Source organism: Neolamprologus multifasciatus, chromosome 12 (genome assembly GCF_963576455.1).
Source record: "Neolamprologus multifasciatus chromosome 12, fNeoMul1.2, whole genome shotgun sequence".
Taxonomy (NCBI): domain Eukaryota; kingdom Metazoa; phylum Chordata; class Actinopteri; order Cichliformes; family Cichlidae; genus Neolamprologus; species Neolamprologus multifasciatus.
Window position 1 is genome coordinate 12,077,796 of NC_140450.1, and position 17,721 is coordinate 12,095,516.

Below are 17,721 nucleotides of genomic sequence, written 5' to 3' on the forward strand. Positions count from 1 at the left end.
TTACCTCATACTTTTCGGGAAAATTTCTGTGGACTTACAAGACAGAAGAATACATTTTTGAAAGTTTGTGCCCCTTATATATCTTGTGTTAAAACTAACACAGCATTTCATAAAAGAACGTTAAACCTGAAGGAGAATATCCAGCCACCAGTTTGTCCCTGATGGGATCCACTTGAGTTATGGACAGAAACACTGATCTGAAACACACAAGCAAGGCCACCTCTGAATAAAAAAAAATTAAAAAAAAGATTTTGGAGTAGCTTGTCAAAGTCCGGATTTTAATCTGACTAAGATGCTTTGGCATTTTAATTTATTTATTTAAAAGGGACAGTGTATATTAATAAACATATCACTGTAAATATTCCAGAATTAGCCAGAGGCCTGTTTTTCTCCTGTAATCCTTGGCAAGTCAAAAACAAACAAAACACCCCATCAGACAAGAACACATAAAATTACAACAATAAAATCCACAGTGCAAAGAACAATACAATAAAACAGCGCAGGACAACAAATACATATGAAAGCATACAGCATCAAATATGACATATTAGCATAAAAGGAATGATCACAGATCTGATTTCTCTGTAGCCATCATTTGAGATGTGTGTGATGAAAGATTGTAAATTCTCTTATTACAGCTGGCATATTATTCCAAATCTCACTACCTTTAACTGTTAACACCTGATTGCTACATATTATATGTCTAAGAGGCCTGTAATAGAGGCTGTAGTTACTCTTAATATTCATATTAAGAGTTAAGAATTCTAATATTCAATTTTAACATTAACGAACTCACCCAATGAGGGCAGAGCAAGTCCATGTTGGTTCTTATAAATAGGACAAGCAAATGTATTCATTTATTTATTTTTTACATTTCAAACTTAAGCTATTGTATTTTTGAAGTATGAGACGATAATGGGAGGGAAAAAGCGTTAAGATGTTTCTGCTGGTTCTAAAGTAGTAATACTTACCATGGACCAATTAGTGCAACAGTATTCTATATGAGAAAAGATCATAGAGTAGAAAAACCTTATACCTGCATTTACTGGCAGTGATAATCTAATTTGCGTGAAATTGTGTAGGCTGACATTAATGTTTTTAGACCTTAAACAGGCCTTTTCTGCTCAAAAACCCTTCAGTGTGGCTGAATTCAAACAATTCTGCACAGAAGAGTGGGCCAAAATTCCTCCCCAGTGATGCAACAAGGCTCGCAAAATTTCAAAATCTCTGGTAGCCCTTTGGGCAGGCATTCTTCAGTTTTTGGTAGCCCAAAATAAATTTAAGTAGCCCGAATAAAAAAGAAAGCTATTTTTTTATGTTTTGTTTTCGTTACAATATTATACTTTATTGTATAATATTGTAACGGAAACAAAAGTTAATCAAAAAAATTGTTAAAATACAAATCACAGCAACTGTATAAAAATTACAACCATCAACTCAAATACTTGGTTCAAATTGAACAGAAATTTCTATGAACTTGTAAGAACTGTGTAGAACATGAATCAGTCTGTGTCAGATCCTGAATCTGAAATTTCCACTGAAGTCACGGGTAAGAGGCAAGTGGAACCAAGATCTAGGCCATTTGCTTTTTGAAGTTCGCAAAGACTGATAAATTTTGCCAAAGGTAGTTCACTCTTTGCAATATAGCACGCTGTTCTAAACAGCTTTTTCAGGAGTTCTTGTTGTGCTTGGTTTATTTTTAGTATGTTTTTTTTCCCCAATTGCTGTTTGTTCTGGGAAAGATACTGCAGACTGGGCAATAATGCATTTCTCATGGGTTCTGATGGGGTCTTTCTTAAAATTACTGGTCCCAGTAACAAAGGCGCTTGTCGACTCAGAAATCAAATGAAACTCACAACACACCTGGCAGAACATCATGTTATTTAGCTTGTCATATTCCAGCCATAGAAATACTTTTGTCCATGAAACCAAAAAAGCTGCGCTTTCTTTTTGCCTCATAGTCTGATTTGTCATAACTTTTCCGTTTTGCGGAAGGCTTTTCTTTGGCTGCCCCTTCTTCACCCTGACCTGTCTTATTTGGCTGAGCAGAACTAAAATACCAGCCTTAATCCTGCTGCTTTTACACACACACTCACATAACGGTCAGCGATTCTTTGCACACTCAACCTCTCACATGTTTAAGCTTGCTGCGAGAGATTTCACTTGTCGCGTTTGAATAGTAAGCTAATCAGTGATAAGACGATGTCAGAGGAATTGGTGCGCAATTAATCGTCACTCACCAATCAGTACTGCTGCTCTCTACACACCGTTAGCGCGATCGCAAAATGAAAGTGAAAGCAAAAAGCAAGCGCAAATTCAAACGCGATTTCAATATGTCACATATTGACAGTGGCTCATCGATGCCAATGACATAATTACTCAGCTACATTGGCGAAAGAATGCAAAAGCATAGACATATATTTTCCTTCCTACGATAGCCCGACGGGCAGGGCTGAGTTAGATTTTGGTAGCCCGACTGGAAAAATCGCTAGCCCCGGGACGTCGGGCTAGCGATTTTGCGAGCCCTGTGCAATATATATTACAAACACTTGATTGCAGATCTTGCCTTCAGGGGTGTCACAACCAGTTTTGGGGTAATTACATTTTGCTACTGGGGCAGGTAGGTTTGGATAGCCTTTTTCAATTAATAAATTAAATTAAAAACTGCATTTTGTATTTATTTGATGATTTGAAACATGTGTGACAAGTCTGCCAAGAAAACAAAAAAAAAGAGACCAAGAAAGGGGCAAGTACTTTTTCTCAGCACTGTCGAGCCTCACAGTAGATTTGTGAAGTTTAAGATTTAGCAGGTGGCCTGCTAACGAATAATATGCGGTAGTATCAAGAGATCTTTTATTACAGTGTTATTACAGGATAAGACACAATACATATTGCAACACAAAATTACATTTATTTTCCATGTTTTTGCATTAAGTTTAATCTGGTCATAACCTAAGTAGATATGCAACAAGTTGTCTCTTTGCTTTAAGGGGGCACAGAATAACATACATAGTGTCCAGCAGTTATCAGCACTTGTGTAAAAGTGGTTTTAAATTAATTTATTTTTAGTATGCTACACTCCTCTTATATGCTAAAATATAGTAGTTTAATTCTTCACTTCAGTCCATTCTTTGCCTTGCCTTCTGTACTTCACGTTTACCCTCGTCTCCTCTGCAGCACCAAGGCAGTCAGCAGGTATCACTCTCCTTTCCTGGTGGACCGCTACAAGAAGCTGCAGCAGCTCCGAGAGCAGCTGATGCTGGACTGCCAGAGGGAGTGGACCAATTTTCTGGAGTATGACAGACACATGCACGCACGCACACACACACACACACACACACACACACAGAAATGCAGCTGGAAAAAAAATCTGAAAACATGCCAGTCTGTGGTTCAGAGGTATGCCTCCACAGCTCTCAGCCTGCCAGAATTAGTCTGTTTTAGTCAAGTACACCGTCAGTGCTGTCTACTCAGAACACTTCAAAATCTCTTTTTCTCTCTCTCTACAGTCAGTTTGGGGAGCACTACCACACCATGAAAAGGGCTATTAGTCACCTAGCAACCATGGACTGTCTCTTTTCATTGGCTGAGGTGGCTAAACAAGGGGACTATTGCAGGTGATGTCCTCTCACGATGACCATAAATATTGATGCATGTGTTTGAGTATGTAAATTGGGTGTGTGCATGTGTTTTTATGTTTGGGATACACTGTATATGTGTGTGGTTCGGGGTCGTGTCGTGTCCTATAGTCTCAGACAGGTTGCGTGTGGGTGTGTGCACCCCGCTCAGCAGTGTGCTCTGCCAGAACTCCAACATCTCTCCCACTCACTCACTCACTCTTTGCCTCACACACACACACACACACACACACACACACACACACACACACACACACACAGTCTCACATACACCTTTATGCTGTGCTACAAATTTCTGTGTTTCAGGATTGCTTCTTCTCATATACTGCTACCTCCTGCCCTCTTTCAATTGTATTTGCATGTCTTACTTGTCATTAGTTTCTTTGACTGGAAATACTACAGTTTGTGTGTTAAAGTGGATATTGTTGGCTTTTTTAACCCATTCAACCAAGAAATCCTCTAATCCAACTTGAAAGAGACTCTATTAACCGAGAAAATGAGAAATAACTTAAGAAAGCACGTCAGACACACGGGAAGAACTAGTGCACTCCCACATTTGTCTGCAGCCTCACATCCATCAGTTCAGAATCCAGGGCTCCAGATTAGGTGATAATGACAGGAATCTCTGCCATGTGTGGTTTGTTATTCTCTTTCCATGTGGGATGTAAAGCTCCAACTTGTGACAGCCTCCCATCTTGTGCCTGTACCCATCAGAGACCCATCTTTTTTAGACCCACTGCTAGCATAGTCCTCATCAATATTTTATTTGGTCTGAACATCTTCCTCTTCCGTCAGATTATGGTGTCCATCTGAGGGCAATCTGCGTTATCCTTTCAGGACCTGTAATAGCAATTCTTTGTTTTTATTCTATGGGTGATGTTGATACAGGCAGTTCTCCTCTACTTTTCCATGTGTGAGCATTTGTTTGGAGGAAACAACTTGATTGCTCGGATGTCATTCTTGGTAATGCGCCAGATTCAGACCGTATAGAAGGATGCACTTCACATTGCTGTTGTAGAGTCTTATACTATGTTTTCTCTTTGAAATGCTTGGATTTCTAGATGGAGCAGAGCACTGCTGAAAGCACCCTGTGTCTTATTGTGCTATTAACGTTTGTTGAGTGAACATGCCAAGATCTAAAGAGGTCTTTAAGGTGATTTAGAGTAAAGAATGTGGTTGTCAATGAGTCTGGCAAGCAATTTTCTGTGGAACTGGCTGCCCCAGCAAATTGAGCCAAAAAGCAGACTGTTTGATACAAAAAGAACCCCAAAACGTAATCAGTGGAAATTAACTCTTGCAGCTGGTTAGTGTCAGAGTGCATGTGTAAGAGAGGGAATGCACAAGCTGGTCAAATGCAATTTGCACAGGAGATCTGCCAGGAAAAAGTATTTGCTGTCCAGAAATAACATTAGAGAAAAACTGCAATTAAACTATCAACATATAAGCAAAGCAACAGGACTTTTGGAATAAAGTGCTCTGAACTAATGAATGGAAGATGAAGAGAACAAGAACGATAAAGGGTCGTTGTAACATGAGATATGTTTGGCACAGACCAAATAACGTTTCAGGAAACTGGTCCCATACCAACTGTGATGCACTGTGGGTTGAATGTTATGTTTTGGTTTTGCTTCACTGTCTCAGACTCTGCAGCTTGCAGTCATTGATTCAGCTATGAATTATGCATAATTTCCAAGTGCTTTGAGATAATGAGAGGCCATCTGTCCAAGAGCTGAAGTCGAACAGGAAGTGAACATATCAGTGTTGTAATAACCCTAAGAACACTAATCTAAAAAAAAAATGGCTTGATCCACATTGAAGTGTTTTGGGAGGATTTGTCGATGCAAGAAAATGCAAACATCTTCCAGCTGAGGTCAATGAGTGGTGGACAATTATGCAAATAGCCAGCAAGAAGTTATTTGTGCTGAAGGAAAAATTCTACTTTTTGAGCTCAAAATGTACTCAGTCTTTCAACATAAAAATATCCACATATCACGGATATGTAGATATTTTCTATTGAATAAATTATGAAAAGAAGCAGTTTTACTCTTGGTAAAGCAGATCTTCCCAAGTTTTCCCAAATGATGATCATTTTTATTTTATTTATAGTTTTTAAAATAAATAATACAGTGAACATAATTGTGTTGTATTGATTTCCACTGCAATCCTAGATAGTAGAATATATTTACACAGTAACAATATTCTACTTTTTAAATGTTATTTTTAATTATACCAATTTGCCTTAAAAAAATCTTTGTCAGTACAGCTTAACATTTACTCTGTACATATTTATCTTCACACTCTGTGTGGGTGTGGGTGTGTGTTTACACGCCTAACTGACTGTTCTGTTTTTAGGCCAGAGGTGTGTGACAATAAGCACCAGATTACGATCAGGGATGGCAGGCATCCTGCTATTGATTTACTGATGGGAGAGCACAACCAGTATGTGCCCAACCACACTGAACTACAGGTATACACACACACACACACACACACACACACTCAGGCTCATTCAGAGAACTTTGAAGAAAAAAAAAAAGCCAAGCCAAAACATACACAGACATTTGCCTGCTCGCTAACGCACTGAGAGCGTGCTGAAACAAAACTGCAAAGGCACACAGACTTTGTCTTACACATGAATACGCACATAGACTTACACGAAACCACACAGATACATGCATACACACACGTGCTTCCTAGCTCAGCGCTGGAGTGGGTGTAGGTTAATCTTGTAACAGAAGCACAAGCCAATAGGAAGAGAAGCCAAGCTTTCAGTCCACCCACAGCTTCAGCTGTGCAGGACAGCATGCAAATATCTTTTTCTGTCTCTCTTCTCGTTTGCCTTCTGTCTATGTCACAGCTATTATCCTCTTCTCTCTCCCTCCTTTTAGGGTGATGGCAGGAGAACAATGATAATCACTGGGCCTAATATGGGGGGTAAGAGCTCCTACATTCGCCAGGTAGCTCTTATCTGTGTAATGGCTCAGATGGGCTCATACGTCCCAGCCTCAGCGGCCTGTGTGGGCATCCTGGATGGCATTTACACCAGGTACGAGTACAAGCAAAAACTTGTCTGTGGACATATTTTGTCAACCATGTAGCAATCCCAGTCACTTTGCAGGTGTGTAGTTGGGATCCAAAGGTGAGCCAATTTAAAGGCGGCTGCAATCTGACAACTTACAAAAGTAAAGGGAGCTGAAAGTAAAAGTCTTCGTTTTTTCCACATTTTGGGAGTCTGACGTTACAGACAAGTCAATCTACAAAGGCGCAAGAGTATAATATCTAAACTACTGTAGAACTAAAGGAAAACATTAATATGTTACTTTGTGTTTTGAAACGATTGTCAACAAATAGGAATACTTATTAACTTAGAGAAATGCTGTTATTACCACATGGTGAACATATCTTTGTTTCATTGAGAGAGTTTAAATTTGCACTTATCACACACCTTTTCACACTCTGCAAATCATCTAATGAGCCTGACTAGAGTCTACGGCAGACAGGCAAATAATATTTCTGAAAATAATTTTCTAACTTTTCAACTTTGTCACAGTCTGATTTTATTGTCTTACTAAAAGACCAAAATAAAAAAGCAGGAGATGAATAAATGAATCATTTTTTTCAGCTTTGAAGGAAAATGAACACAGCTTGATTTTTTTTTTTTTGGTTTTTAAGCAGTATCTCAGTGACATCAGTGGATAGATGTTTGTTTTCCTCCTAAGTGTGTTAAAGATGGAAAAACCATATACCCAAAAACCATACTGGCACATTAAAGCGGGTTAGTAAATATACATGTGTAATACCAAGTCTGCTATATAAAATCACACAACAAGACTATTACAGGGCGGTGTTTTTTTTGAGTGGGTTGTTCTTGCTTTGCCTCTGTTGACAGTGAGATTAGGACAATGATCCTGAAAGCTCTCACTGAGCACAGTTTCACTTCTGAATGCTTTGTTAGTACAATTAAACAAAACAGGTCGAGGTTACTGTGGAGACGACTTGACAAAAAAAATTAAAAAAAATAAATCGAACTGTTACCCTAAAAGCGTGTGAGCTACTGTGGGTCACCTTCATTGTCTGTGAAACAGTCAAGTTTATTCATAGGCCAGACAATCACACTTATCCCTTCTAATCCTATTTTCGTTCCTCACTGCACAGGAGGAAGTGTGTAAGGGGGGAACAGATGAACTACAGTTGTATGACAATGCTGGGTCTATTGTTCCATCAGCGGTGTATAGTAGAAACCCTCGGCAATAAGGTTTTGTTGGAGACCTTTTTTTGTGCTGTGATTATTCTCATTATGAGGAGAGTAGCAGTGAGCTGTGCGTCTAATATTTAGTCCTGACTACATGTTCAAATGAAATAGAGGCCAAATCCCAGTCTGCGTTATTCTGCCTGTGCTGCGCTATGTGATTAGACCTAATGGCTTGCAGATGTGTCTAATTGTCTTTTTTGCGGCTTTAAGCATGTTCTTAAGTATTAACCCAGCGGGTGCCAGAGACAGCAAGTGTGCATGTGTCTGTGTGTGTGCATGTGCACTCTTAATTATATCCTTGGGAGAAACAGTCTGGGGGTTTTTAGGTTTCACATTAGCCTAACAAGGTGATTTTGACTGGTTATTGCATCTGTAAGCGGACAGTTTAGTTATCATTTCCTGGGTTTACAGTTATCACAGTGATGGATTTGGTGAATGGACAAAAGGACCTGAACTGATACACCTGGTGGTTTATGTACAGGTTGCCATTCCATGAACTAAAAACAAAAAACAAAAAAGATGGCCGTTTGATTAATGCCCTCTGATAACCCTTTGCATGGCTTTCAAGAACACCAGTTTTATTTTTGTTTTTTAGATACCTTGTGCACCATAAATTTTATTAGCCCTCAACTGTAAAAGGCTGATGGCAAGTGCACAACATGGACACCAAAGTTCGTGAATGCAATAACTCTAGAACAAAGCGACAAAGGGCTTTCAAATTGTTGTCATAGGTGTATCAACTAAAAATCTTGGGCGTGTTCGAATCTTAACGACCTCAGCCTCAGGGTCAGGTGAGGTAAAATCTTCTGAAAATCTTGCGAATCTGATTACTCAAGAACAAACTGATACAATACATGTATTAAGTAGGAGGCCGAGGGGTACCAAAGGACACCTCCAGTATATTTTATGTTCTGTGGCAATATTCTGTGATCAACCTAGACTTTGTAACAATTTGACTTTTTTTTCCATGCGAGCAGCTCTATGAACGAACTTGCATGCATAACATGGTCTCTGCACTTTTACACCAGTAATCATGCTACAGATTTTTTAATCATTACAGTTAATTTTATAAAACTATATACTGCCTTGCATTTTACTTAAAAAAAACAAATGAACAAAACCAATAAAAGCCAGTTTTTTTAGAGTTTGAAATAATCGTTATGTCTCATATACTGGGCCTTTGTGACAAATGTCAGCTCAGTCTCAGGTGTTACTGGTGCATAGAGCACAACCGGTATAAGATTCTTAAGACCAGTACAATACAAAATATTGGCCAGTACTTTTTTTTCTTTTAGACCACATAAACAGATTTTCCTAACATTTGTTTATTTGTCTATTATGAGTCATAAAGATAATAAGACGGCACACTTATTTCACCTACTACACTTATTACACTCTGCTTTACTGTAAAGTTATTTGTGGCATTTCACACATTGTTGCCAACTGTGAAGTGCCCTCTGGTGGACAAACTCTGTAACAGCAGCACTCATAACATCCTTGAAGGGTGTTTCTGTCATTTCTTCTTTACTTTTTAAAATGTAGAATTTATCGGTTGTTAAAAACCTGCCAAAATCTTGACAAACGGCTTATCTGTTGATATATTGGGTGTGTCGGTGTATCAGTCAAGCTCATACTATGTTTAATATTAGCATCTACCTCTATAATACATTGTAATGTATATGACAAAAAAATAAGGAAAAGTATAATGGGCCCATTTGAAAGGCACAACAAATGTTTTTAGGGCTGAAATGGGAAAGCCCGAGTTTTGGGTTACATGTGATTAGGGATGGGTTTCTGTGATAAACGGTAGTAACCAGACTGAAAAGCAGCACACATTTCGGTGCTTTATTTCGGTGCTTTTTTTTTTCCTGAGCTGTGATACACTTTAGATTCTAGCCAATCATTTTACGTTTCCGAGGATAGTAGGCGGGTCCAGGTACGTACGTTCTTTTAGAGCAGAGCTACAGATTAAAAATGCCCAAGGCAAAGCGGTCAAAAGTCTGGCTGTACTTCACAGCAAAATATGCAAACTCAGCAGCCTGCAACAAGTGCTTTAAGCTGATACTGTGCAAAGGAGGTAACACCTCAAATCCGATGAAACACCTGGCGACGCATAGCGTGTTTTTTTAAAAGCCGAGAAATGCGCCGTATTTGATAGCTTGCTGCAAGACCTCACACCGAGCACATCTACTGCGGGTGTGGTGCCTGTTATCGGACCCGGAGTTAGCAACATCCCCCAAAAACCCGAAGAGGAGAGTCCTGGCCCCTAGCCCTGCCAGTGTAGCAGAAATGATGATGGCAGCAGCAGCCGTTCTTCTCTGCGTGAGTAGCTTAATGTTGTTCGTGTGTAATTTATGTCGAGTAGGCTAACCATGTTATTAAATTAATGCATGTAAGGTGAACTAGCAAACATCATCATAGCTACATGCGGCTGTCTTCTTGTTTGATGGCAGATACTCCCTTCACCCTGGACAAAAAGGCTAAAATGACCAAAGAAAAAGTGGAAAACAGTTAAACATGAGAGGTTTTTGGACAAAGTTTGTGTTTTTTCCATTGTTTAAGCACTGCTTCCAGCCCAGAGTGATACCATATATGCCCCATACCTGCAGAAAAGGCTAACATTGTTATCTTTTTTACAAAAAACCAGCTGAACATGAGAGGTTTTTGGACCAATTTTTTGTTCTCCATTCTTTAAGCACCGGTTTGAGCACCGTTTAAGCACCGTTTCAAAAGTACCGGTTTGGCACCAGTATCGGATAAAACCTAAACGATACCCATCCCTACATGTGATGCTTGTTTACGGATATAAGACTTTTAAACAAAGGTCAGTTAGCGTCAGCTTTAGAAGAGCCAGTGAAGGTCTATATAATAAATTAGTACAGAGCTGTGCATGTGTTTGACCGTGTGTGCCTGTCCCTGATTCAAACAATACACCTAAGAGCTAATTAAGGTCCACAGTGAAAGCGCACCCACATTGTATAATCCATCCTCTCCTCACCTCCTATGTAACCTCTATCAATTTCTAATTGGACTACTCGGCCTCTCTGTCAGAGAGTTAAAGTTGCTGAGGAGAATCTGTCTTATAATAAATACTCAATCAATTCCCACTCCTGTGTCAAGCATAATAGGTGCAGCACTGGGAATTGCTTCATCTTTTGTGTGCGTGAGAGATATTATGCATTTATGAGTGTGAAAGTGAGCCAGGCAAGAGCAGAGCTTGAAAGTTTTACTTGAGTGACATAAGCAGACTTGTGGGTTGGGGATAATGAGATGGTGCGTAGGTGTCTAATGGGATATCCTGTCTGAACTGATCGGGGTGATTGATTATCAATGAGGAGAAGGAGAATAATCGGGATACTGCTTTAAAGCTGTGTGCTGCCTCACAAGAGTCTTGTTTGAATTTTTCTGCCCACTCCACTAAATCTGTGTGTGTTTTTGTTCTTTTGCGGACTTTGGTAGAGCAACTTTAGCAGCCTGGAGTGTGTGTCTGTCTGCGTGTGTGTGCGCGCGCATTTGTTTCCAAGTGGCTGGCAGATGCATGTGTGTGTATTCGTGTATGCAGCTGCTGTGTGTGTTTTCTTGTTGGTTTTTAGTCCTGAAGGTTATAGAGCACATTCATCCATCCCTTCATGGTTGTTATGGAAACAGCAAGAGGAAGCTGAATGTAAAACTGTATTTTGAAAAGACCTTTAATCGACCATGGACTCCTAGCAGTGATTATACCGTGCTTTACACAAGTCTTTCTTACGCTCCCCTCCCTTCTGAAAGCGCAGCTTTTCTGCATTTTTCTTTTTTGGGTCCAGAAATGTGGATATCATCCTCACAAGGCCTCACAAACGGCACCGAGTGTTTTGCTGTGCAACATCAGCACCTTTGTGGGTGTACACATGTTGATCCTGTGGAAAGATGCTGTATCCTGCATCGACTCATTTGTTCCTATGAGTTTTTAATAGTGCTGCAGTGTCAGAGAGCCTGTGCCATCTTGTAGGCGGTATACAGAGCTGGTTAGGCCTTTTGTTTTCTATAAAACCTGGAAGGTTTAAATCACACGGGATTCAATTCTGCAGAAATCCATGTAGCAGAATAGTAAGGCAAACCCTGAGAATAACCTGAAATAATTTATAAAATATTAAGCGTTAAGATACTTATATCAGGTTTTTTTTTTTAAATATTTATAAAAACATGTATTGTTATATTTTTTTTTCCTTGCGGGGATCCCATTGGCTTACACAGAGTGGCTGCGTCTTCTGAAGTCCACATATGCAGTTAGTTCTTCAACGATGACACATTTGTCCTTGTAGTTTTGCCCCTGTACACCATCACAGTGGATTTTAAATCAGACAGACAAGGAATGATTGAAGTGTAGGTCTTTAGGTTTAATCCAAGGAGATTTAAAAAAAAAAAAAGAAAAAAAGTTGCATCAACTGTTTCAGTCGCAAACTGAATTTCAGCCATTTTTAATCACAGTCCACCTTTTTCAGAGGCTCAAAAGCAATTTAATGATTGATTGACAAGCATTTTGATGGGCACCTGAAGTTTATTCCTTCATTATTCCATGAAAAAAAAAAAAAGATATTTATTGGATTCCAAGTGTTGAACATAAATTTTGCAGCTTTTCAGTGGACTCCTCAATAATTGATGAGTTGATGTTTATTCAAGTGAGGAAGGCAAGCCTTTGGGTGAAACTCCAATATAAATTTATTCGAGCGATGCAAAAACTTTAAGATTTGCCAAACCTTCTGTCTGTTGCATTATAATGAAAAAGGAGGCACACGCTGGCCTGAAAGACCACAGAAGATAACTAAAGTGCACGATGACAGACAGACGGATAAAAAAAAACAAAAAACCAGCAGCTAACCAAGTGAAGAAGTTGTCAGGTTGGGGTACAATCAAGAGATGCATTCAGGTAATGTAAATACTTGGCAGCAAGGTACAAACCACTGGTTCATCTCAAAAACAAGAAGACCAGAATAGACTAGAAAACATCAAATCTTTGATTAAATCAAACTACAATAAACGTATTTCTGAATTATGAGAAAAGCATAAAAAACAGAAACGCATCATGATCCAAAACCGTATCACATCATCTGTCAGGCATGATGGAGTTAATGTTATGGCATGGGCATGTGTGGCTGACAGTAGGTCTGTATCACTAGTGTTTATATATGATGTGACTGCTGATAAGAAGTAGCAGGATGAATTCTAAAATGCACAGGACTGTACTTTCTGCTCAGATTCAGTCCAATGCTATGAAACTGTTGGGGCAGAGCTTCCCAGTGCAAATGATAATGACCCAAAGCATACTGAAAAAGTAACCCAAGAATTTCTCCGGATAAGAATATGTCAGTGAGGAGTTATCGTGATTAAATGGTTATGTCAGACACACACTTCTGGCTGTGAGAAGCCTCATTCACCCACTATTCAAATCCTCTCTTTTCAAGGGGCAGCCAATCATCATGCAGTGACAAAAAGATAATCATGTTGTTGCAAAGTGAATCCTTCTAATAAGTTGCATTTAAAATTTAGATGTTTGTTATTTTCAGTGGCAGGGAGGCAGCTCCATGGATCCAACTCTTTTGTGGGTGCAGTCTGTTCCTATCTGTTTTTTGATCAGTCGTAGGAAAGGAAGGCTCAAACAAATATGTGAGTCATTTCTTTCTCTGCTTTCATTGGTACTGCTGCTAGAATTCAATCACATATCAATGTTCTTGATTTGTGTTTGTCAGGAAGTATTCAGACATTCTGATAATTTTTTAAAATAGCATAAAAAAAATCAACTACCACATGCATTGGTAGGATTACTGCTGGGATTAACATTGCTACAAGGGAACAAAAGAAATGGCAGCAAAATTCTCCCCACAGACAGAACAGTCACCCCCCCCCCCCCTCCCCTCAGGGTTGTTAAGAAGAAGTCGAATAAAATCAGTTTTTGAAATACTGAGTCTGTATAATGGGGCTAAAAATGATTTAAGAACAGGTTGAGCAGCTTGCATAAAATGAATAATATAACACCCTGACCACCTTTAGCATCAACTGTTTAACTGTTTACGGATATATTCTGACATGGAAAAGGCTTAGACTATTGTCAGTTACTTGAAAATTTATGTATTTTTTTTCCCTTTTAGCAAACCTTTTTAAAATGTTGCATAATAGAAGATTGTAATAGTCATGCAAAATACACTTGGGCTTTTATTTTCTTCCTGGAAAACTACACATGCTGATAATGCTTCACTGCTTCTTTTAAAATATGGGATGCTTTTATTTATTTTATTTTTTTGAAAGAAATCTTAACTAAAGACAGATCCACGAGTGTCAGAAAAACACTTGAATCTAGCTCAACATGTTTACTTGAAAGGTATGAGGTGAAAATAAATGGAGTCTATTTTCAGGATCAGTGTGTTTGGCTAGAAAGGAGGACTCAATCAGACCAGCAGGACACCCAGCTGGTGGAGTGTTGCTGTGTTCATCTGTGGACAGAGTGAGTGTGTAAACTGCTTTGCCCTATGCATTATACATCTGGTGTAATTTCCTCTGAGTTTTAATCATGCATGCAGCTACAACCTTTATTTTAGAGCCAATCTGTTAGTGGATTTTGGGGGAAAGTGAGGATATTGATGTTCTGCCAGTTTTTGTTTTAACATAGTTGTGATCAAAAAGTTGTGGCACTTTGCCTATAAAAAAATACCTGAATTAAATTAGGTCAGTCTCCCTTTCAAGGTTTTTTTCTCGTGCAACTTATTAACTTCTCCAACTTCTACTTCCCACTTCTCACAGATTCACTATTGCATGGTGAATCGTTTGCAGACAAATTTGTGTCTTCCATGCAAACTACAACTGACTGCAGTAACTTCCTGGTGACCGTAGTAATTGGAAGGACGTTATCGGTACAGCACCATGTGTCTCTGAGCAACCAGTCTTGCAATACAGACTGCACCGCCAGCAATTTAGTTATATGGTTATAAGTTATATGGCTTTCTTTGTGGTTAAAATTCCAGTACTTGACTATTTTATTACTGAACACTAATTAGTTGGTGTATTTATCTGTGTCTGTAGTCCTGTACAGATACAGATACTGCTAACCAGGCTTGGTAGTGTTGGCAGATAAACTAGCAGTCCACTCTTTCATCTAAATATGATCAAGTGTGGCTCCAAAAAACCCAATATGTCAGGAGCCAATCTATGCTCCTGACAATATCTTTTGCTCATCTATGGTTCTGCTCTGCTACATGTGCTTCAGACAATAGTGAGAATATTGAAAGTAACATAGTCAGTCTGAACAAACTTTTCTATAACGAACACCCGATATACCTCAAGCATCTTTTTAATTCATTATATTCCTTTAAAAATAGTTTTCATAATGCTGTACATGGGAAAACATATGTGCCAGTATCAGGCTAGCTGTGATGATAATAATGGAGGTTTAATTCATCACTTGGGATCTAATAAACTGGCTAATAAAATGCAGCAACATGTCTGCCACACCTCTCATCCACAGGGTGCGTGGTGTAACCATGGCAACACAGGTGTTAGATGCTCTTGTTGGAGTTTCATTCATAGACACAGAGCAGAACAGGAAGAGACAGATTTAGTGGTGAGAAACACCGACTGCCAGAGAGATGTGGCATCTGTGATCCAGCTGGAGTCGAGTTTCTATCAGATGAGTCAATGATCTGTCTGTCAGTCTGTGTGAAAGCAAGAGCTCTCAAATTGGCCTTGTAGCTTGTGAAGAATTCAACACGTTGTCATAGCATTTCCACTCAGTACGTTTCTATTATTGTGGAAATATAGGTGGTCTTGTTGCATGCTGAGTTCGCGTCAGTGATGTATTCTTCAGTCTTTTCTAATAAATTGTTGTAGTATAACAAGAACATTTTGGTATTGTGATTTCAAATGTTTGTACTTTTTTCTGTCAGGCTTGCTGAAATGACTGGTTTTTGTTTCTAAGTGGTCATACTGGTCATACTGGTCACCTCTTCTCAGGCTGATGGATGCAACCTTTTTCCCCTCTTCAGAAAACAGGAGAAGTGACTGTCACAGAGATATTAAAAAGTGTGTCATTATAGTCTTTAATCTTTTATAGGTGCAGCAGCCCGTCCACTAAATGCTTTTAACAATGATAAGAGTTGATTATGACTCATTGAAATGTGAGTAATGTTGAAGCAAACCTTAGAGTTAGTTTTAATATCTGTGTGGCCATAATGTGTGAATAAATGAGATTAAAGAATTCATTTAAAGAAATCAACCACATCTTAAAACGGGTTGATTTCTTTCTTCTTCTGTTCAATTTCAGAAAAGGAGCCCCCCACTGTTGTTCTCCTGCATTATTTACACCCATCATTTCAATCTCTTGTTCTTTTTTTCAGTGCAGAAATGTTTCTCCTAGAATAAGACTGTGTAGGAGCAGGTTCACTGTGAGAAAAATGGCAGATTCTTTGTTTGTTTGTGGGTGTTTGTGGGATTTCTGGAAGAACAACAGCAGTTTGCAGTCCATAATTGTGGATTGCATTAGTGGCATTAGTATTTTTTTTTTTTTGGTTTTTCATTATTGCAACTTGACTGTGAGTCTTTTGTTTTCTGTTTTTAGACACATCTGTCTTTTAGTATTTAATGCTTTCTTCCATGACCTCAACATATGGTTAAGTCCATAGCTTACCTGAAAAATACATGTTTTTATTAATTATTTGTTAGCAGGCTGACTCAATAATAATTAAAAAAAAACATTTGGAGGCTCACAGTGCTTACTTGGGCATTTCACATCACAAGCTAGTGTACTCCCAGTACTGGTCCCAAGCCTGGATAAATGGGAGCATTACATCAGGAAGGGGAAAAGTTAGTGCCAGATCAAACATGTGCAGCCGTCCACTGTAGTGACCCAATGGGAAATGAGAAAACGGCCAGAAGTTAAAAAAAAAAAGGTTCACAGTACGCTATGCAGTTCTATGGAAAAACTAAGAACATCCCACCTTTAGCTTAAACAGGTAATCACTTTCTGTATGGCTTTATCATGGAGTAATTTGGTCCAGTCTTTTTTTTTTCTTTTTTCTTTTTTTTTTTTTACAACATTGCTTCACTTCATTGAGATCATTCATTTACACTTAGTGGTTTTAAGGTCCTGCTACAGCATTTCCATTGAACTGAAGTCTGGATTTTGACTGGACCATTGTGGCACCTGTGCTGCTCTGCTTTGAATTGTTTGAGTCTGTTTTGATGTGTGGTGTTTGGTTTTTGCTAAATATGGCGTCATGCAAAAACTGCCAAAACCTGTGCTTTCACAGAGGTGGTCAGTGATGATTACTCTGAGTACTTTTGATTAGCAGCACAGTGCTCTTAATTATCCTCTTAACTCCTATGGAAATGGTAAAGGTGTACTTAGTTTTCACATGACTCTCAAACTGTCCGTCACTATAATGCAATGCTATCACCACAACGTTTCCACAAGTAAACATGTCATTTTTTATTTGGTTTTGGTTGGCAGGGAGTCCCTGGCATTTAACCAGTAATTTATTGTGTAGTCTGCGACGTCGTACCACAAAAATGTTTGACTCTCTGATTGTAACTGAAATGCTCAAAAGACAAAAATATTGTGTTTCACGTTATGGCTGACTTATTTTCTGTCTTTTTTCCCCTTTTCTGATTGATCAGGATGGGAGCTTCAGACAACATCTACAAAGGCCGCAGTACATTCATGGAAGAGCTGACAGAGGCCTCAGACATAATTTCCCGTGCGACCAAACAGTCATTGGTCATCCTTGATGAATTGGGACGGGGCACAAGCACCCATGATGGAATTGCCATCGCCTATGCCACCCTGGAATATTTCATCAAAGATGT

At 38.9% G+C, this 17,721-nt stretch overlaps 1 protein-coding gene across 3 annotated transcripts in view; it reads left to right on the plus strand.

The window, feature by feature from the left end:
- msh3 (mutS homolog 3 (E. coli)) overlaps positions 1-17,721 on the plus strand; it is a 59,353-nt gene that overhangs the window by 21,615 nt on the left and 20,017 nt on the right. For 2 of the 3 annotated variants that reach the window (XM_085179555.1, XM_085179554.1), the window contains exons 17-21: positions 3,178-3,294; positions 3,510-3,617; positions 5,991-6,105; positions 6,527-6,684; positions 17,533-17,719. In XM_085179555.1, the coding sequence (XP_085035681.1) occupies positions 3,178-3,294; positions 3,510-3,617; positions 5,991-6,105; positions 6,527-6,684; positions 17,533-17,719 (685 nt within the window). The remainder of the gene's footprint in view (positions 1-3,177; positions 3,295-3,509; positions 3,618-5,990; positions 6,106-6,526; positions 6,685-17,532; positions 17,720-17,721) is intronic. The other variant, XM_085179556.1, reaches the window with a different exon arrangement.